The 19902-nt window shown below is 56.4% G+C and overlaps 8 protein-coding genes across 8 annotated transcripts; 6 read left to right on the plus strand and 2 right to left on the minus strand.

Moving 5' to 3' along the window:
- Positions 1 to 425: 425 nt before the first annotated feature.
- N657DRAFT_562149 (RTA1-domain-containing protein) lies at positions 426 to 1536 on the plus strand (the record flags this gene model as incomplete). Its single annotated transcript, XM_062788115.1, has 2 exons — positions 426 to 766; positions 849 to 1536. 2 exons carry the CDS (start codon positions 426 to 428, stop codon positions 1534 to 1536), a joined length of 1029 nt encoding a protein of 342 aa, XP_062651895.1.
- Positions 1537 to 4590: 3054 nt separating this feature from the next.
- On the plus strand, positions 4591 to 7541 carry N657DRAFT_651891 (Het-C-domain-containing protein; the record flags this gene model as incomplete). Its single annotated transcript, XM_062794244.1, has 5 exons — positions 4591 to 4714; positions 4776 to 5333; positions 5393 to 5572; positions 5625 to 6166; positions 6231 to 7541. 5 exons carry the CDS (start codon positions 4591 to 4593, stop codon positions 7539 to 7541), a joined length of 2715 nt encoding a protein of 904 aa, XP_062651896.1.
- Positions 7542 to 8598: 1057 nt separating this feature from the next.
- N657DRAFT_629289 (glycoside hydrolase family 45 protein) lies at positions 8599 to 9513 on the plus strand (the record flags this gene model as incomplete). The annotated part of the gene is made up of 4 exons (XM_062790871.1): positions 8599 to 9027; positions 9090 to 9120; positions 9204 to 9330; positions 9426 to 9513. The coding sequence occupies 4 exons, from the start codon at positions 8599 to 8601 to the stop codon at positions 9511 to 9513; spliced, it is 675 nt and encodes a 224-aa protein (XP_062651897.1).
- A 473-nt stretch (positions 9514 to 9986) lies between these two features.
- N657DRAFT_651893 (APG6-domain-containing protein) lies at positions 9987 to 11610 on the minus strand (the record flags this gene model as incomplete). The annotated part of the gene is made up of 2 exons (XM_062794245.1): positions 9987 to 11431; positions 11526 to 11610. The coding sequence occupies 2 exons, from the start codon at positions 11608 to 11610 to the stop codon at positions 9987 to 9989; spliced, it is 1530 nt and encodes a 509-aa protein (XP_062651898.1).
- A 541-nt stretch (positions 11611 to 12151) lies between these two features.
- On the plus strand, positions 12152 to 13102 carry N657DRAFT_4523 (uncharacterized protein). The gene is made up of 2 exons (XM_062787452.1): positions 12152 to 12831; positions 12894 to 13102. Exons 1-2 carry the CDS (start codon positions 12449 to 12451, stop codon positions 13003 to 13005), a joined length of 495 nt encoding a protein of 164 aa, XP_062651899.1. The 5' UTR covers positions 12152 to 12448; the 3' UTR covers positions 13006 to 13102.
- Positions 13103 to 13199: 97 nt separating this feature from the next.
- Positions 13200 to 14011, plus strand: N657DRAFT_563572 (V-snare-domain-containing protein; the record flags this gene model as incomplete). Its single annotated transcript, XM_062788224.1, has 3 exons — positions 13200 to 13599; positions 13664 to 13862; positions 13924 to 14011. 3 exons carry the CDS (start codon positions 13200 to 13202, stop codon positions 14009 to 14011), a joined length of 687 nt encoding a protein of 228 aa, XP_062651900.1.
- Positions 14012 to 14504: 493 nt separating this feature from the next.
- Positions 14505 to 17822, plus strand: N657DRAFT_638539 (uncharacterized protein). The gene has a single exon (XM_062791612.1). The coding sequence runs from the start codon at positions 14590 to 14592 to the stop codon at positions 17617 to 17619; it is 3030 nt and encodes a 1009-aa protein (XP_062651901.1). The 5' UTR covers positions 14505 to 14589; the 3' UTR covers positions 17620 to 17822.
- Positions 17823 to 18604: 782 nt separating this feature from the next.
- N657DRAFT_629293 (casein kinase II) lies at positions 18605 to 19894 on the minus strand (the record flags this gene model as incomplete). Its single annotated transcript, XM_062790872.1, has 5 exons — positions 18605 to 18706; positions 18791 to 19210; positions 19289 to 19635; positions 19706 to 19747; positions 19822 to 19894. 5 exons carry the CDS (start codon positions 19892 to 19894, stop codon positions 18605 to 18607), a joined length of 984 nt encoding a protein of 327 aa, XP_062651902.1.
- Between the last annotated feature and the right edge of the window lie 8 nt (positions 19895 to 19902).

A 19902-nucleotide genomic window follows, 5' to 3' on the forward strand; every position in this document is an offset into this window, starting at 1 on the left:
ATAGAATGTTGAGCTGAGAGCCACTTTTAAAACCTCTAACCAGCAACAGGATTCCCAGACGGACGGAAGGATCTGGGTAGAGCATCCTCAGGCTTAGGCTCAGCCCCTGCATGCGGAAGTCAACGAGTGGATGTCTTGCTGACGCGTACCAACTGCATGGTACTTCTACTTACCATACTTTGAATCTCAACTCATACGGGACTGGGGCCTGTGAGAACGGCCATCCGCAAAGAGGCCGTCTCCGTTCGGACTCACATATCAGCTCGCCTTTCTTCCTTCTCAACATGGCAGCAGACTACTCAACGGCAGCTTCTTTTCCGAGTTGGCAACCAAGGCAACTCACACACTCACTTACACGCACACACTCTACTTCGAGTCAGCCGTGAGACATCCAAGTGCCCAAGACACTCACAACGCCCTACACGATGGTCTGCGCAACAGGGACCCCCGACTGGAGCAATGTCACGCTCGCGACGTTCAACCAGACACTCCTCCGGAACCCAATGCTGTGTACGTCGTGCACTTGTCCGCTCGTCATCGAGGGCTACCATCTCGGTTACATCGCCTACTTCCCCTCGCTGGCTGGCAACGCCCTGTTTGCCGCCATCTTTGGCCTCTGTCTGCTCCCGCAGATCTACTACGGAATCCGCTGCAAGACCTGGGGCTACTTGATTGCCATGGTGGGCGGACTCATCCTCGAAGTCATTGGGTATATCGCTCGCCTCTTGATGAGGAACAACATGTTCACCAACTCGTACTTTATCATGTAAGCTTCCTACATTACCTCTCCCACCCGTTCCTTTCCTTCTTGAAACGGCTTGGCTCCTAACGACCGACCCGCCAAACAGGTATCTCGTCTGCCTCACGATTGGCCCGGCCTTTTTCACGGCAGGCATCTACCTGACCCTGTCACGACTGATTGTCATCTACGCTCCCGAACGGGCGCGGTTCCGGCCGCAGGTGTACACGTACATTTTCATTGCGTTCGACCTGGTGGCGCTCATCCTGCAGGCGGCCGGCGGCGCCGTCGCGTCCATGGCGGAGCCCGGATCGCCGTCGGTCCGGGCCGGCATCAACACCATGGTCGCCGGCGTGGCCTGGCAGGTCTTTGCGCTGCTCCTGTTTGCGCTGCTAAGCCTCGAGTTCTGGATGCGCGTGCGCTCCCGCGGCGGTGTCCGGCCGGTCCCGCTGAACCCGGCCTTTGCGGAGCTGCGGGCGCGGCGGCCGTTTCAGCCGTTCTTCATCCTGGCTGTTCTCCTGGCGGGTATCCTCATCTTTGTGCGCTCCGTCTTCCGGTGCGCCGAGCTGTCGGAGGGGTTCGGCGGTCCGTTGGCCAACGACGAGGTCACGTTCATGGTGCTGGAGGCGACCATGATCGGCCTGGCGTGCATTCTCCTGACGGCGTTTCACCCGGGCCTCATCGTCGGCAAGGAGGCATGGTCGGCCGCGAGCTGGAAGTCGGGGAAGCACGGGTCACGGGGCGATGCGGAAAAGTCGGCGAGGGGTTCGTCCACTGAGAGGGAATACGGGGCGTGAAAGCTGGGGGGCTGCCATGATTCCTCCTATAGGTCGGGGTAAATAGAACGCATTCGCCGTCATATCTCAGAAATGCTCGGCGATAGACGGTTGGGGTCTTAAGATATTTGGGATGTGACTTGGCTTAGACACTTTGTAGACTCGGTTCTGAATGCCTCAAAATTATGTTCTCTTGCTCTACCGCTTTTTCCAGGCCAAGTAACACAGAATAGTACAGGTCAACCGGTGAATTCAGAAAGCTCTAGCATGAGCTTGACCGTTTTCTCCGCGTTCTGTCAAACACTGGCAGCCCACAAATGTGTGGTGGCATATTCGACTTACACGAGTACGGGAACGGGATCTGTACAAAGTCCACTCTTCGTGCGCTACGCCCAAAGAGGGAAGGTCAAAGCCCAAAAAGACGCTTGCCAAGCTCAGCTCAGCCTTACCCGTGCCGCCCATTCCTGGAAGGGAACCGTCATCAGCGAGCTCACTTCCCCTTTCAAGGCCCAAGTTTGTCTGCGCGGAGAAACAATCCACTCGTCGACGACACGAACTCGGCTGTGTTTGTCAGCAAATAGGGGGGAAATTCTTTGTTTGCGATTTCCTCCAGCAGAATTTTGCAGAACAGCACAAGCCGAGGTCAACAGCGTTCGACGGGTTTGACCGACCAACGCCAAGCAAATGTCACGGAGCTGCAAAGAACTGAGGCGGCAGAGACAGGTCTCGCAGCTCCGGCCAGGAACCCGTGGCTGTGCACACCTTAAGTGAACTCGCCGGTTCCATCATTCCGGGGGCGCTGGATTTGCGTCTACCACGTGCAGACGCCCGAATGTTCCACCTCAGGTTACAAGTGACGAAGTGAAGCCCAGCGACACCACTGGGCGAGATTCCTGAATCTTCAACTTTCAGGAAATTTTACCACGGTACCAGCCCGTTTCGGAGGCCAAGTCTGGATCACACTTTCTCAACGAGTCTTACCATGCTCGGCTGGGGGGACCGAGGGCGTATACCACCGGTGCTAGAGGATATCGCCTTCATGACCACTCTGATATGGCTCGTAAGTTGTCAAATCTCCCTTGCTCTGCACCTCGTTGGAAAGATTCGAATCAAGGGTCTGGTTAAGAAAGAGCAGTCTTAAATCACGAAGCGGCCTTCTACTCTCGATGGGCGTAAACCACCAAAGCATTGTCGCGGCACACTGTTGTCGGAGGCTTGAGTATGACCAGGTCAATGCATGCGAAGACACAAAAGGTAAGGGAGAAAGAGCAGCAAGAAGCTTACCGGCTAACCCTCTTCATCAGTTGAAGAGAGGGAGCCGGCTACGAGCCCTCGGGAGGGCTCACTTCGCGGAGGCCAGGGGCTGGGGAGTGGCGCTCGATTTCATCCTCGGGGCAACTGTGCGTCAAACTGGTAAGCTCACGATGCAGAGCATAGAGAGTTTATTAGGAGCTCCGGCCCTAGGGTGACCGTGTCCAATGACCACTGAGTTACTGGAGGCGGTCGGTGATATTCGGGGATGTTGACCTTCTATATCAATGACTCGCTGGCTTTCAGGAAATACCCTCCAAACATGGATGCCACCGGCCGACGCGTGCTCGACTAGGACAAATCCACAGCTTGGACGGGAATCTTTTACCAGCTATCTAACTCTCCGGAGGATCATATCCACGCCGTAAGGTTCCAAGACGGCAATACCGCCATATAGCGAGAGCAGATCGCGAGCTCTTACGCTCCAAATCATGGTCAAAGATGCCTTTATATCTGACACCTCCCAAATAGATGGGCTCGCTGGTAACGCTGGCCAACTATTTACCTATGCGTGTGGCATCCAAAGATACCTAACCTTCCCTGGATCCGCGCGAGTTTTACCGTACTGACGACCGTCTCCGACTTCGTTGCCTTTTCCTTCCTGGTTTGGAGGCCGCCGCGGACGCATCACCAGTTTCACTACCCTTAGGTGGCTGTCAGATCGGGGTTATATACCACTTGGAAGAAGACATTGGCGGCCGTTGTCTCTCTGGCCGCCGTTGTGGGTGGAATATGACATCAAACATTCCCTCGGTCTTGATTCTTTGCTGCCAATCTCGATACCCCGTAGGTCAGTTCTTTTTATCATTCTCAATCTCGTGCCTCGGCCATGACGCTTCTTAGATACCCTACGGAGTACCTTGCACTCCAATACACGCGGCACCGTCCTCAGTTCCTCTGATAAATTCGATGCTTTGCCTGCGCGCCCGTCCTTACAGTCACAAGGATAAGCTATGTAGGTACGAGACATGTTCTCTCGGCCATGTATCAATGGAGGTGAGGACAGGGGGTGACATTTTGCTTCAACCCCACATCCTCCTCCTCCACACTCAGACCGCTCTTCGGTCGGTCGAGACCTTTCGACTATTCAGCTGGACAGACTCGGCAGATTAACTTGGAAGATCGACATTTCCAATCTTCAGATGGACTTCCTGGGTTTCTAACTGGAAATAACTGCACAGTTGTGAGACAACAGCACCGCCGTCATCAATGAGTATCACAAGCTGCCATTTCTGCTTGGGTTGCAAGCACATCGTCTTGGCATTGACACTGCAGCAGCCGAGCGCTTGCAGGGGCAAAAGCCGGCGTGCCCCGCTTCAATGGCATGGCAGGGTCAGGAAGACAAGGGTCCCGTCGTCACACCAACAGCAACCCCTCTCCACCAAGAGCACCCCTCAAACCCCTCCCTGTGCCCCGCGATGTGAACCAAGCAAGCTGAATGGCTGGCTTGGCGTGTTTCCGATCGCTTGAAACCTGAAAAGAGCCCAAGGTGCAGATAGAAGGGTTTGATTCGGGCTGGTATTTGATCTGAGCCTTCGTCCGGCTGTGACATTTCCCTCTCAGCTCTCGTCGTTCCTCCACCCATTCGATCTCGAACCTAGCCCGAAATTATCACCAGCCGCGGGGCTCAACCCACTTAAAATCAAGGGTCATTTTTCTTCATCCATCACTTCGAATAACAACCCCGCTCTGCGTTTTCTGATTGCTACAACCTTCTCCCTCCAACATTAACGAACAACGCACACCACACTGATCGACTCCAACATGGCGACACTCAAACCCTACCCGTTCCTGCTTACCTTCATTGTGCTCTTCTGCTTCGTGCGGCCCACTCTCGCCTTTGGCGCTGGTAATATTGCTGGCGTCTCCAAAGTCGAGGGCCAAAACTGTAGGATCTTGTCCCCAGATCTTTGCTTACCAGCGGCTGACGATTAATTCTCTGTCACCAGGGCGTCACGGCGATATCGAGGATGCGCTCCTCAAGATTGTCATGGCACGCCTCGCCGGCGGTAAGACATTCGACAAGTTGATGGTGTCCCGCGTCTACTTCGGCAACTGGCTCCGCGACTATTCCCAAGCCATTGACGTCGGAACCGTCAAGAGCGTCTCGGCCGAGGCCATCCGTCTCCTGCTCTCCGTCCTGGGTTTCCTTACCTTCGGCTACGGCAGCCGGGAGTTCGAGGTCACCACCGATCGCCTGGGCTGCTACCGTCCGGAAGACCACATCGACAACCCCAAGGACTACGCCGACAACCAGGATGCGAGACAGTATGACCGCCGTCTGCGCGGCCCCATCGACGAAGGGGTTGAGCTCGCCGTCGACCAGGAGACGGGCATGAAGAACTACATTGCGAACGAGAGTGCTGGCATCATGACCTCGGCACAGCACGTCCGCAATCTGTTCTCCAGGTGCGTCGAATTGGGCCGCTCGTATGGCCGCTCCGGGAACAAGGATGAGCTCTACGAGGCCCTGCGTCTCCTGGGTACCGGCCTTCACTGTCTGGAGGGTAGGTGATCTCGTAACCGCTCCAGTGCCCGACGTCCGCGATACTGACACAAGTTGCAGACTTCTTTGCTCATAGCAACTATACTGAGCTGGCCCTGATTGAGTTGGGCGAGGAGAACATCTTCCCTCATGTCGGTCGTAACACCAAGCTCAGGATCCAGGGCGCGCGCGACGAGGTCTACCCCATCGTCACCGGCACGTTTGGTGGTGTTGATTTCCTCCACTCGGTTACTGGTGAATGTACGTAGCACCACCCGGAACCCCCCTCAGCTACGCAGGCTAATAAGCGCAGTGTCCGATAAGATGATTCAGAGCGAGATTGAACAGCTCGAGGGAACTCTTCAGCAGAGCCAGAAGAATGACACCAGCCTTTTACGCGAACTTCTCGACAAGATCCCCGATGGTATCCTCGGTGACGACAAGAAGTCGCAGCTGGACGACATCCAGAACAACGCCCAGGCTGCCCAGATGCAGAACGTGACTGTTTCGCCGAGGGATCCTGAGGAGTTCACCAACTACGTCACGGACATCTTCAAGCAGATCATGCCTGCTATCGAGTTCCACGACCAGCTCCTGAAGGACATTTCGGAGGCCATCTCCAGGATTCCGATCCTGCCCAAGATCATCGAGCAGCTGGAGGAGCAGCTGTCCGTCTTTGTCTTCCAGATCATTGCGCCGTTCGTCGTTCCCCTCATTGAGCAGATCAAGAACGAGCTCGCGACTGGCGCAACCGAGATCATTGAGAGCAGCGAGGCCCAGCAGCACAACGTCTTCCGCGACGACAACTGCACTGACCCGACCCACTCGATGCTGTCTAAGGACCACTTCACCAACGTAAGACTTGATTATGTCCCACCAGGAGAGAGATATCCGAGCTGACCACGCAACCGTTCCACAGATTCTCAACGAGGTTGCCGGCCGCACTGCTTCCAAGGTCGTCTCATGGGTCGTGCCCCAGCTCATGGAAGCCTGGGACGACGAGGGCGTCGACGTGAACCGGATGCTCAACAAGATCATCTACGGGGTCCTGCACCACCCGGCGCAGCGCGACATGGACCGGGACGGGGCGCGGGAGGGGCGAGCCCTCATCTTTGGCATGGTGCAGGAGTGGTGGGAGGACATGGACGAGCGGCAACGCGACGAGTACCGGCGCAAGCTGAGCCGCGAGGGCGTCGAGAACGGCCAGAACCACAAGGAGGGCCAGCGCGACTGCGGTCACGGGTGCGGCGGCAAGCTCAAGATGCGCAAGAACTTTCGCAACGAGGCGCCCCAGACCATCGAGGATCAGATTGCGGGCGCGGCGGCCGATGCAATTATCGGCGGGGTCAAGCAGGGGCTGGTGGATGCCGTCCAGGGCAGCGGTGTCAATGTTGGCGGTGGCGGTGGTGGTCGTCAGGAGACCTCCGAGGGCGGGCTGGGCGGATTTCTGAGTAGTGTTGCGGGTGGTATTTTGGGCGGGGGATTCAAGAAGGAGGAGACCGAGGCGTACACGGCCGGCGGCCGGACCGAGGACGGCGGGTACAGCCAGACTACGACCGAGTATGGCCGCTCGGGCAACCGGTATGGCCAGGCCCAGTACACCGAGACGCAGTACGGTGGTGGTGGTGGCAGCCGCAGCGAGTATCGCCGGTATGAGCAGCGCGAGGACGAGAGCGGCAGCGGCCGGGGTGAGACCACGTACGGATACTCGGAGGAGCGCACCAGTGAGATGCGGTATGGTGGTGCTTCGGGCTCGGGTGGTGGCTATGGCCGCCGCGAGGAGGAGGAGACGAGCAGCTACGGACGCCGGGAGCAGCCGAGCTATGGCCGTCGTGAGGAAGAGAGCAGTGGTTATGGTGGTGGGTATGGCCGTCGTGAGGAGGAGAGCAGTGGTTATGGTGGTGGATATGGCCGGGGGGAGGAGGAGAGTAGTGGCTACGGTGGCGGGTATGGTCGCCGCGAGGAGGAGAGCAGCGGCTATGCCGGTGGGTATGGCCGTCACGAAGAAGAGACCAGCAGCGGTTATGATGGCGGATATGGCCGCCGGGAGGAGGAGAGCAGCAGCGGTTATGGTGGCGGATATGGTCGCCGTGATGAGGGAGAGAGCGGCGGCTATGGCGGGTACGGTGGACGGAATGAGGAGGAAGACAGCGGTCGCCGCCACCACCACCGCCGAAATGATGACGAGGAGGAGGAGGAGGGCAGAGAGCGCCGTGGTTGGGGGTATTGAGGGCTGGGTCGGGGTATCGCTGAGTTAGATCATTCAAGCCTGAGGCGAAGGTGTGCGCTCCGTTGATCTGTCTGTGGTTTATGTTTTCTCCCTTTTTTCTTTTTTTTTCTGTGTGGAATAATGCGCTTGCCCGGAAATGCAGTGGGTTTGAATCCTGGTCTCGTCAGAACAGAGATGCAGAAGATGATATCTTTCCAGCTTGCCGTTACAGTTCCTTCAAGTTGCAATGCCTGCGGGGACGAAACCTCAGGGACAGTAGGGACCGAACCCAGTGACTAGCCAATCGGCTCTATTGTGAGGTTGGCATGACGAACGCCTACCGTATTCGGGTCATCGGCGGTCGCTGGGGTCCCAGATAGATTAATTTGGGGTTATAGAGAATACTCTGCCTTGATTTTATAGTCTCCTCCTCTCCACATCTGACCCATCAACCGGCAGATCTGCCCATGGTGCGGGGAGCCGAACCGGCCAATATCATGCCGCGAACTCTTAATTTCTTGGTTGTTCTGAGCTCGGGAAGCACCAGGGGTTTTTGGCCTTCCTTGTATAGGGTTACTGGTGGATGGTCGATCGCATTGAAATACATGGTGTCCTGTGGAGGAACTCATCAGGGCATGATCGACTCGCTCAGGGGAAGATGCAAAGCGGGGGAGGGCAAGGTCATGGACGGATGGATGGATGATCCAGTGGGATCTCTTCTCTCTCGCCTTGTCCTGTATACTGAGCAGGTCTCTGAGACCCTGGCCGTGAAAACGAGGGCGGCTTCATATTACGTAGCGGCTTGTCGGATGGCCCTCCCTCGGAGTGGCGCTGTTAGGGGGCCGTTTCATTTGGGTATTCATGGGCTGCACTCTGGAATAAGACTTTCCTGTTGGGTAGCTGTTCCTGGCTCGGGTGGAAACTTGTCTACAATCCACCTGTTGGACGGGTTGGAGTGATGAGGTCGTAGTAGGCTGGGAAGTATATTTGGTTGACTGCCCCTTTCCTGGGTTTTGGCGTGTATGTTGCTAGGGCATCTCTGAGTTGGGCACAAGACCATCTCTTCGCTGTCTATACAATGCATCTGCCTTTGACCGCCGCCCTCGCCGTCCTCCCGGCCTTGGCCCTGGGCCAGGTCTCGGGCAGCGGCAAGACGACGCGCTACTGGGACTGCTGCAAGCCGAGCTGCGGCTGGCCGGGCAAGGGCGGCAACCCGATCCGGACTTGTGACAGGAACGACAACATCCTCAACGACGGCGGCAACACGAGGTCCGGCTGCGACAGCGGCGGCAACGCCTACATGTGCTCCAACCAGAGCCCCTGGGCCGTCAACGACTCGCTCGCCTACGGCTGGGCCGCCGTCAACATCGCTGGCAGCACAGAGTCCCAGTGGTGCTGCGCCTGCTACGAGCTGACCTTCACGAGCGGGCCCGTCCAGGGCAAAAGAATGATTGTGCAGGCGTCCAACACGGGCGGCGACCTGGGCAACAACCACTTTGACATTGCCGTTCGTTCTCATCTCTTGCCCGACATAACGAAACTGCTTACTGACGGACTTACCACACCTAGATGCCCGGCGGTGGTGTCGGTATCTTCAACGGTGCGCCTCTCCCGTCTCCCTCCTTTTTTTCCCATGGCCGAGATGATCAGAAATCCCAACAGAAACTGACCACCAATAATCAGCCTGCACCAACCAATACGGCGCGCCGCCAAACGGCTGGGGTGACCGGTACGGCGGCATCCACTCCAAGAGCGAGTGTGCCAGCTTCCCGGAAAAGCTCAAGGCCGGCTGCAACTGGCGTTTCGACTGGTGCGTGCCACCCATGACGTTGGGGTAGTGGAGAGAGAGCGAGAGACAGAAGGGGGAGAGCCAAACTGACGCCTCACTTTTCACATTTACCTTAGGTTCCAAGGCGCCGACAACCCGGACGTCACCTTTAGGCAGGTTACCTGCCCGGCTGAGATCACGGCCAAGAGCGGGTGTGGTCGCTGAGGCACCCATTGGGCCGGCGTGTGTGTCCCGCAAAAAATCTAGGGGTAGCAGTAAGCTGTGGGAAACGCTTCCAGATATGCACACAAGGAACGCATACCCGGACATCTTTTCTGGACAGGCTAGGCGGATATAGGAGCACTACCCACGACGCCCCTTCGCGTTTCGAATGAAAGCGTGACTTCTCTCTCCCTCTGGCGGAAAGGCTGAATGTATCACCCGTACCTAACCCCATATAATCTCCTGGTCGTAAAATGTAAGGACGGTAAGACCCTCCCAAGCAAGCAACGCCAAAGTTCAAGGGATGCACTCGCGTGTACCACACTCCAGGCCAGAACCTCCTGAGATCTTCGATGAAATGTCCCAGGAACCAGACTCCATATGTCCCAGGAACCAGACTCCATACGCCAAGAGAAAAACCCACTCAACCCATCATAAGACGCCCGCCAGAACCACGCCATGTTAAACAATACCCATTAAACGCCCGCCGCCCTCCCATTCGCCACCGAATTCACATTACTAGCATGCGCCAACAGGAACTTACAGCACGTCAGCGTAAGCTTGCAGGCCTTGGTCCACCCATCGTCCTGCGCCACGCCCAGCCGGATGCTCACGTCGCCGATCCTGTCGCCCTCAATCCGGTAGGGCAGGCTGAGCGGGGTGCCGTCGGCGGCCGCCGTCTGGGCGTGCACGTGGGCACCCAGCTGGCGGACCAGCTCCAGGAACGCCGTCATGGCATTGTCAAACTTGCGGTGCATAAAGGTCAGGCCTAGCGGCATGTCGCCCGACGAGTACAGGTCCAGGACGTGCCGCTTGGGGGGCGGCGGGGGCGCGCTGCGCGGGGTGGTGGTTCCAGCGGCGGTATCGGTGGTGGTGGAACCAAGCCGGCGGCTGGATGTCGGGGAGGGCTGGTCGTAGCGGATGATGCGCGACGTCGAACCCATCGGCTGCGGCTCGTAGCCTTCGAAGTGGTAGCCCAGCTTGTCGGCGACCGTGACGAGCAGCAGCAAGGCGTGGCCCCAGGCCGCGTTGATCTCGGGCCAGTCGACGGGCTTGCTGGAGAGGCGGCCCAGGCGGAGACCGTTGATGGTGGCAAAGGTGCCATCGTGGCTGATGCAGAAGGTGTCGTTGTAGACGTTGCTGCGCTGTAGCTTCTCAAGCTGCCGCGAGTCGTGGTCAAACTTGCTGTTGATGCAGTCGCGCTCGTTCTGGAAGTCGGCCAGCCGACTCGCAAACTCGTTGCGCTCGCGCCAGAAGGCTTCTTCCTGCGCGTCGAGCTGCCGGCACTCTTCCTCCAGAGAGACGAGCTCGGCGTCAAGCGATTCTTTCTCCCGCTCCAGCTGCCGGATCTCTTCGCCTGCCGCGGCTTCGGCGTGCAGGGCTTTTCGGAGGGCTTCTTCCCGGCCTCGTAGTTCCTCCTCCGTGGGCGCGCTGGCTTGCATTTCCTTCAAGAACGCAATGTACGCATCCCTCTCTCGCGTCGTCGTCTCGAGCCTTTTCTGCAGCTCCTCTAGCAGCAGCTCAGTGCACTCGACGCAGACAGGGTGGTCAATATCGGAGCGGGCTGAAAGAATCTCGAAAAGCTTGGTGATGCGTTCCGTTTCGTACGACTTGGATGCATCGTCCTCGTCCGCGGTGCTGTCGTGGCGGCCTGGAGAGGTGGGAGAAGCATCCGAGACTTGGTGGCTCCTCTGCAAAGCCAGGTTTGGCGGTGCTATCTGGGATTCGGTCAAGAAAATGAAGGACATGGCCGAGCTATCGCGCGGGTGAGCATCACCTCTGCCCGGCCAACCATGGCGCTTGAATATCGGAGGGGGTGCATTCTGGGCCGCTCGGTCGTAAATTGCTTTCCTGGCGAGGTCGTTCAAAGGTAATGTGCGGGATGTGGAGGGCTTCTTTGGCCCTTGCTGTGAGTGCGTTGCTACAGAATTCGGCCGTGAGCCCAAGGGTTCTGACATTCAAAGCATTCACACGTGGATACAGCCAGATTCAATTGTCTAGAGGTTGGTGCTTACCGACAAGTAGATCGTACGCTGCCGGATTCAGCTTCTCCAGCGAGCTGTCTAGCCTGAGCGGGGTACGGCATTTTTGGCAATACATGGCTGAAAGAGCCCATTCCAAGTCAACGAAGGGTTGGGGGTAGGAGATGCAGTACTGGTGTTCCTGTGAGCTCGGAGCTTCAGCTTCAAATAGTAAGTTATCACGGCTGGTGCATCCTTATCGTGTTGGAGCCTGCCTGGTCCCCGGCACAGTGCGCATAACTCACCGTCTTTCTCAACCATCTCACCAGTCACCAATAAGGCAGGTTTACCTCCTGCTAAGTGGCAAGTGGATAGATGATTGAGAAAGGACGGTAAGCTGGGTGCGGTTGGAATAGAAACAGCTACTACATGGCTTGGTAACCTGAATCTTGGAAACAAGCATCAAACGCTTCACACAGAGGCTCTAAAGGCTCCCAATCCAACAATGTATAGTCACAAGTAGAGGAAGGTTGGAAACTATAGATAGGTCTTACAGAACGAGGGTGATGCGAAGGTTAACTGATTGAAGGTGGAACATGGGGTAAAGCGTGGTGTTTTTCTGGTCAGGGCTGATTTCACCATCCCAAACCCCATCAACAAATGAAGAACAAGACGTCAGCAAAGCAGACATGCGTCTCTTCGAAATCAAAAAAGCATGGAGGCCACCCCCATCCGCTATTCCTTCGAAAAATACAAGCTCAAGCAATGGGCCTTCGTCATCTTCCGCTGCACCTACAGGTCACAAGAGAAATGGGACCAGTTCATCGGTCTCGTCAAAAGAGCACACGTACGATGACTCTGAGTGGCGCGGATGGAAGACGTTTACGACCGCATGGCTTGGACGATTATCGAGGACACCGAGGCGTTAGAGGGCGCCAGTCTTGCGACGACGGCTCGGAGGTTTGTCGAGTGGGTAGATGGACCCGAGGGGCGGCAAGACAGGAAGGGCAGTGTGCTTGATACGGACGCCTTTCCGCCTAATGGGCCGCGATACCGATGTACACGTTTTTCTTGCATGCCGACGAGAGAGCCTGGTAGGCGAGGGAGCCGAGGGTGGGGGATATTTTTGTAAGGTGGCGATAGCTTACATGATCTTGGCGGCGGAACGAGAACGGCAAGAGGAAGGGGACGAACAAGCTGCAGAGCAGGAAGATGAGGAGGAGGAGTTGTTGGACTTTGAGAGAGTCAAGATCGATAAGCTTGTTCTTTGGTACGCGATTGTCCTCGACATCTGTTTGGGCACAGGCAGTGGTATTCCCCGTCCTAGGTGGTTACCTACATACTGTACCAAGGTAGATGGGTACGGCAAAAATACACCCCGCCCCAGTCTGATTGTCATGTGCTTTGCCGTAACTAGGCAAGACAGGGACATGCAACCGACCACCAACTCGCCAACTTCCATCGGCCCACGACGACACCTCTGTGCGATAGCCTTGCGTCTCAAAACTGTGAATCAGTGACCAAGACATTTTGAGAACATCCATTATCTACGCCTCGAAATTCGTATCACCGAAACGAATCGAATCACCAGCACGCACCGCACCCTAAGCGTTTCCATTGCCGCGTCATCGCGTCCTCGCCTGCCAGCCCAGGGGTTCCTGAACAGATCAACAGCCGACTGTCTCGCGATTCAATTCCCCGAAACCGCCTCTCTTCCCTCCGCCCAAGATGGCCAACCCCCTTGACACCGATGCCGGCACCGAGCTGTTCAAGCATTATGAAACCGAATACCAGCTGGTCCAGGCGGACCTGGTGCAGAAGTTGGACCAGATCGCGGAGCTGTCCGGGGAGCCGAGGAAGGCGGCGCTGAGCACGGCGGAGCGGGCGCTGGAAGAGGCGGGCGAGCTGCTCGACCAGATGCAGATGGAGAAGCAGAACGTGCCCTCGGCGCAGCGCGCCGCCATCAACCGGCGGTTGCGCGACTACAAGACGGATGTCGACGGCTACCGGCGGAAGCTGCGCTCGCTGGCCCATGACAAAAGCGCGCTGTTCGGGGGGAGATACACGGACAACCCGGGATCGTCGTCAGGGGATGCCCACTTTGAGCAGAGGCAGCAGTTACTATCGGGTGTGTTCATGCTTTGTATCGTTCGTACGGTGTTTCGAATATTGGGGGACTAACAGGGCCGTAGGAACGGACCGGCTAGATCGCAGCACGCAGCGGCTCAAGGCCAGCCAGGCATTGGCGAACGAGACAGAGGCCATCGGAGCCAGCACGCTGGCGCAGCTGCAACAGCAGCGCGAGACCATCGAACACACCACCAGGGTCTTGTACGAGAGCGAAGGCTATGTTGACCGCAGCATCAAGAGCCTCAAAGGGATCGCTCGTAGGTATGACGTTCTCTGAACCCCGGGGAAGTTGCTGCGAGGTCTTTTGCTGACCTCTCTCTAGGATGGCTACAAATCGGGTGATCACCATTGCCATCATCACCGTCTTGGTGCTCCTTATTATTGCAGTTATCTTCAGCAAGTTCAGATGATTTGTTGGCTAGCGGCCCTCCTGTTTTTTTTGGCCTCCTGTTTTTTTGCATGAGTATTCGGGTGATACGACTTAGAAGGAGTTTGAGGTGCTTAGGGGATGGGACACGAGTGCATCAAAGCGTGTCAGCCAATCTCCCGCGCATGGGCGGTCGCTTCAGCACATCCTAATGTATGTACACGTGAACTTTACGGTATGACCATCGGTTCACACATGAGATGACTTAACGGGAGATGTTGAGTTTCTGCATCCAGAACTTCCATCCTTCATCTTGAAGACCTGCGTCTATGTTGCTGTGCCCAGCTAACGTTAAAATACGAATACGCTCCGTTCAACTGAGCAATGAGTCCTTCGTAATTACGCCGGTATGTATCTGTAACGAAACGACGGGCGCCCCACCTGTCTCACCGTCCGTATGCGGCGCACTGTAGCTACAACTGGCAAGGACCGGAAACAATACATTACTCCGTACGCGACTCAATCTCAAACCCATTACAAAACGTACGACTTTCAATAACTTTATCAGTATTCCAAACCGGCGAACCCGTAGTCTCACATGAAAGCGGCAATGCGCGCACAATGGAACCCTCAGCGAAGCGCGCGCGACTCGGCCCAGCGCCCTTCGAGGACTTTGATGACCCAGACGCCGACGAGCTCAATGAGCGACCAGAAGAGGTGAACGCGCGCCGAAATCCCGCCGTGCAGCTCGAGCGGTCACGCGCATTCGCCGCATTCAAGCTGAAATCGGCCTTTGAACGAATATTTGAGAAATATGAAAAGGACTTCACCGGTGTCGGCGACGAGATCAAGCTCAGCACGGGCGAGATTGTCGTGGATAATGGGCATATCCAGTCGCTCAAAGATGCGCAGCTCGGGGGCGCCGAGGACGGGGACGGGGTTAGTGGTGATGAGGTATCCGATGCTGGGTCTTTGAATGAGGAGGAGAGGATGGTGAGGGGCAAGGCGGACAACAGGTTGAGCCGGCTGGGACAGAGTCCGCCGCTCTTGATGCCTCCGCAAATCGGCACACCACCACCACCCTTTCTCGCTGCAGGATGGTCTGGACGAGCACTAATGTTTGGAGGAACACCGAGAGTCCCAGGCGTAATCTACCCGGGTCAGATGCCGCTTGGTGGATTCCCGATGCATTTTGCGACTCCGAGCCCGATGCCGACGACGGACCCGACTTGGAAGACGCCCGAGCTACCCTCGTCATCGATCAGAAATGCCCTGACTTGGGGAGAATCCACTGGCTCGGTCAGGAAGAAGACAGCACGGCTCTCACTAAGCGCCGCTCGCGAGCAAAATGGCGCGGACGAGGACGACATCTTTTTGGATTTGTCTGCTACCGGGAAGGACGAGGAGAAGGACGGAGAGTCCATCGTGAAGCAGAGAGTTCTTCTGCCGCGACCACCACCCGAGAAGATCCGGGTCAAGAAGCATCGGAGCAAGTCAGGAGGAACTGGCCCCAAGCATGCACATGAGGTCAAGGAGCTTCGCGAATCTCAACATGTTCTGAAGCCCCTAGCCCAGAGAAAGAAGGTATTCCAAACAAAGCCTGCCATTGCGGTAGACCGCACGGGTTCTGTGCCTTCACCTGAGCCTAGTTTCGAAGCCAGAGCCGATGTCGAGGCGGCTGGAAATGCGGCCGAGCGGATGCAGGCGGATGTTGCTGAGCCTACCACGCCAATGGTTCCCGAAGGACCCAGGATTGAAAGCATTGAAAGAGATGTGCCAGGTCAGAGCGAACTGGTAGTCGTCGAATCCCCACAAACAACCGTACCGAAACCCGAGACCGAGATACTTGATCCAGCCGATCCGGATGTTTACGCCAGAATCTCCGACGAGGGCGAGGAACAGAGATTAACGAGGAAGCCAGGGAACCAGACCCTTCTAGTTGAAATAATAACAGGGAATGTACTTGATGTCCATTCGTTCAGAATCCATACACCAGAACCGGCAGAAGCAGACATTGCGAGGCATGGGGAGACCGTTATGGATGGACCCTCACCCAAGGAAATGAGAGCCGCCAAAGTCCGAGACACGGATAGCCAGTCTTCCGATAGGATGACCGCCTCCGGAAGGAAACACCAGCCTCAGGCCGTGCCGACCGAAGTATTCGCAAGAAACCGTGTCGATCCGACATATGCGTTCTCGGACGAAGAGGAGCCAATGCTACCGAGGAGACGAGTGTCGCAGCGAAAGCACAACAACTCCAAACACGTCAAATTCACCAATGCCGGAAATGCCGTGTTGCGCGAAATCTCTTGGAACGTTGGATCGGGAACAGCCAACGGTGGACGAGAGCCTGTCACAGATGCATCATATTTACAGCAGGTTGAGTCCGTTGCTGTACGAGAACAGTCACCGACTTTAAGTCTGCGTCTGGACGACGAGGAGAGTCGTCCTGGGAGCTGCCGCAAGGAGCCATTGGCGGGAGGTAGAGATGGACCACGGCAAATGTTGGTTACCAAACCATCCCAACAGACAGCCGATCAAACTGGGCAAACGCCAGGGGGGCATGTGAGAAGCCGATCGTCTAGAGAACAGGCCGAAAACGCTCCATTTGTCAACGCGGGCCCGATGGCAAGGGGCCTAAAGGCACAGCGGAATACCTGCAATGAAGCTCAAGAAACCCATTCTTTCGGCAGCAGGAGGAGAGGCCGTCCGCGCAGGACCCGGCCGCGTGATACACCAGCCAGAACATCCCGTTCGCTCAACTTGCCAACAGGTACTTCTCTGGCGCAGCAAATAAGGCAGGAGATACCAGAGACTTCACCCAACGCCCAACCAGCCATCAGGTCGCCAGAAACTGCCCCGATGAGGCCCATTCTGGAGCCCATCGAACCCAAACCCCCATTCTCGTCAGCAGAGCACACTGGAGGTACCCCAGATCAGCTCGACAGAGCACCCTCCCCGACGCCCACCAACCCGACCTCCCAATCCCAACCGTCACCATTCCATCCCGAACCACACAAACCTCCATTGAACCCCGGCACGCCCGTGAAAACACCCGGCTGCCGAGGCCACAAACCACGCCAAGGAACAGCGCCACCCACAACAGCAATCAGGACCAAGGCCGCAAAAACAGCAACCACGACAACAACAAGACAAGGCATCCTCTCCCTCCTACCCGCTGGTAATGACGACGATGACGATTACAAAGACGAGCTCTCCGTCATCAGCCCGCTCAAACCGGCCACCACCGTCCGCTCGACCCCAGCAACCCATCACGTCCGCCTGGGGCTGCTGGCGCCCACACGGAGCGGTAGCGACAGCGGCAGGTCCATGACAGCGACGGCGTCGAAGCTGAAGAACGCTGTTCTTGCCGGCTGCTCCGCGGCGGCGGTGGGGAAGAAAGATGGGGCTGCTGCTGCTGGTGCTGGGCCCGGGGCCGGGGCCGGCTTGTTGTTTCGCACCCCGAGTGGGAGGAAACGCGAGAAGGAGGGTGGTCCATCGGGGGCCATCACGGGAGAGGAGGGGTCGAGGACGCCGTCTTCTTCGCGGCTGGAATTGGGGCTGTTGGTGCAGACACCGGGAGGAACGATGCGCAGGTGCGGGGAGGGTGGGTTCAAGTGTGAGAGGGAGTTTTGCTTTAGCTGTTTGTGAGGGGGTGTCTGCTTTAGCTGTCTGTCTGTGAGGAAGTTCAGCCTGCCTTTGACCTGACCTACCCTAAGAAGATTCTAAGGCCTTCAACATAGCTGCCACGTAGCCACAATCAGTACAATGCAGCCCTTATATGTCTGTTAGCGCGGACCTTGAGCGGTTCACGCGTCTTCTTCACTATTACCTTCTATCTGCTCTCTTTTTTCCTTTCTATCTCAGTTATTGTTAATCTTTTCCTTTCTTTTTTTTTTTTTACATTTTCTCTTTGTTTCTTATGACTATGTATTTCTTGCCTTTATTTACTTGTTTTCTTACTTTCCCTCTACACTCCTTTCCATCCGGTCTACACACACCTGCCATGTGTCACGGTAGAACAAATCAGGACCGAATTGTAAACCGATTATCTAGACAAGGAGACACTGCAATGCAAAAGTTCAGAGGACAGGGGGACGAAGTTTCGAAAGCCCAGAAGACAAACGCCACTTTGACATAGTAAACATGTAACAACCTGGGTTTTGCACCGTCCCATTTGGATACGGACCAAAAAAATAATGGCATGCACACACAAGTCAGACTCCAGCCTGCGTCCCCTCCCCCCCAATCCATCTGTGCAATACCATCCGTAACCAACTCCCCATAACAGCACGTCCTGGGAATAACCGCCGCACACACTTCAATTCCCATCAAAGATAAGGGGACCAAACCCCACACTGCAAAGTTTCCCCTCTGCTAGTCACACGCTGCTCGTCACCTGCTAGCATCCATATCGGTGTTTACATCTGTGGGGCAAGGCATGTAGTATATCACGGGGCCCCACAAATCAACCTTATAACCCTCGACGTGCTCGAGGCCGTGGTATGGCCGCTTGCACGAGGCTTGTCCGTACAAAAATGGGCGAGAGGCCGAATGAACCATGAGAGCGGAATAAAAGCGTAACGCGCAAGAACCATGGGGTAGCGCGTGATTTGCTTTCTCCGTGGGTGGTTGCTCACGCCTGCGTGCTGCTGGCCAGGTACTGCTGCAGGGTTGCTTCGTCTCGGATGGGAGCAAAGTAGGGGTGGGCCATTGCCTCCTTCGCGGTGAGACGTTCCTACATATGGTGGTGTCAGGTTAGCTTTTTTGGGTGCACTCAAAATTTGATGATTAAGTTCGCAGGAAGACAGGGGCTACATACCGCGTGGTCGTACCGCAGCAGCTTGTCCAGGAAGTCGATAGCCTCGTTACTCACGAACCGCTGATTCTCCGAGTTGACGAAGCTGTGCCAGGGCTTCTTGGAGAAACGGCCGAGAACGTCGTCGTACTGGGCGTCGAGCTCTATCTCGTACTTGTCCAGGTAGTCGAAGAGGTCGTCGGTACCGAGCACTTTGGCGATCTTGACAAGCTGGTCCGAGTTACTGTTGCCGTGAAAGAAGGGTTCCTTGCGGAAGATCATGGAGGCGAACATGGCCCCCAGGCTCCACATGTCGAGGCTGTAGTCGTACTCCTGGAAATCGACTAGCAGCTCGGGGCCCTTGAAGTAGCGCGACGCAACGCGGACGTTATACTCGGTGCCAGGGTGGTAGAACTCGGCCAGGCCCCAATCAATGAGCCGCAACTGGGGACAAGGTCAGCAGGGTGTATAAAGTGCCGGTAAGGGGCAGCATGCCTTTTTGCTCTCATGATCGATCATAACGTTATGAGGCTTGACGTCGCGGTGCATGATTCCCTTGCTGTGGCAGTAATCGAGCGCCTTGAGCAGCTCGTAGATGTAGTAGCGGACATCAATGTCGTTGAACTTGGGGTAGAGAGTGCGAAAATCGGTGTTGTTGACGTATTCGAAGATGAGGGAGGGCGTCTTGCTCTGGGAGTCCCGCACAACGTCGAGCAGGGCGACAATGTTGGGGCCGCCGGCCAGGTTTTGCAGGATCTTGATCTCGCGCTTTATCTTCTTCTTCTTAACGGGCTTGAGCACCTTGATGACGCATTTCTGGTAGTTAACCACATTGATGCCCTCAAACACCTCCGAGTATTTCCCGCGGCCTGTTGAGCAGGGGGACGAGCGGTTAGCGAAAATGGAAAAACAGGCAATGCAGTCGAGAGCGAGACGGACCGATCTTCCTCACAACCTCGTAGTTTTCCAGGACTCCCCAGCCTGCGACAAGTCAGTCATGCGACAAATCTCCAGGCGGAATTGCCTGGGGACCGGGAAAGAGACTGGGGACGGACCGATGTTAACGCTGTCGTAGTCCCAGTAACTACGCGGCATGTTCTGGTTGACATCGGCGTAGACTCGGGCCATGCTTGCGA

This window comes from Parathielavia appendiculata (genome assembly GCF_033297405.1).
Source record: "Parathielavia appendiculata strain CBS 731.68 unplaced genomic scaffold N657scaffold_1, whole genome shotgun sequence".
Lineage (NCBI taxonomy): Eukaryota > Fungi > Ascomycota > Sordariomycetes > Sordariales > Chaetomiaceae > Parathielavia > Parathielavia appendiculata.

Excerpts from the sequence above, each read along its gene's own strand:
- N657DRAFT_4523 (XM_062787452.1), top strand. The coding sequence starts at position 12,449 with ATGGACCCGAGGGGCGGCAAGACAGGAAGGGCAGTGTGCTTGATACGG. Across the intron at positions 12,832-12,893 it reads TACTGTACCAAGGTAGATGG|ACAGGGACATGCAACCGACC; the intron begins GTACGGCAAAAA and ends TAACTAGGCAAG.
- N657DRAFT_638539 (XM_062791612.1), top strand. The coding sequence starts at position 14,590 with ATGGAACCCTCAGCGAAGCGCGCGCGACTCGGCCCAGCGCCCTTCGAG.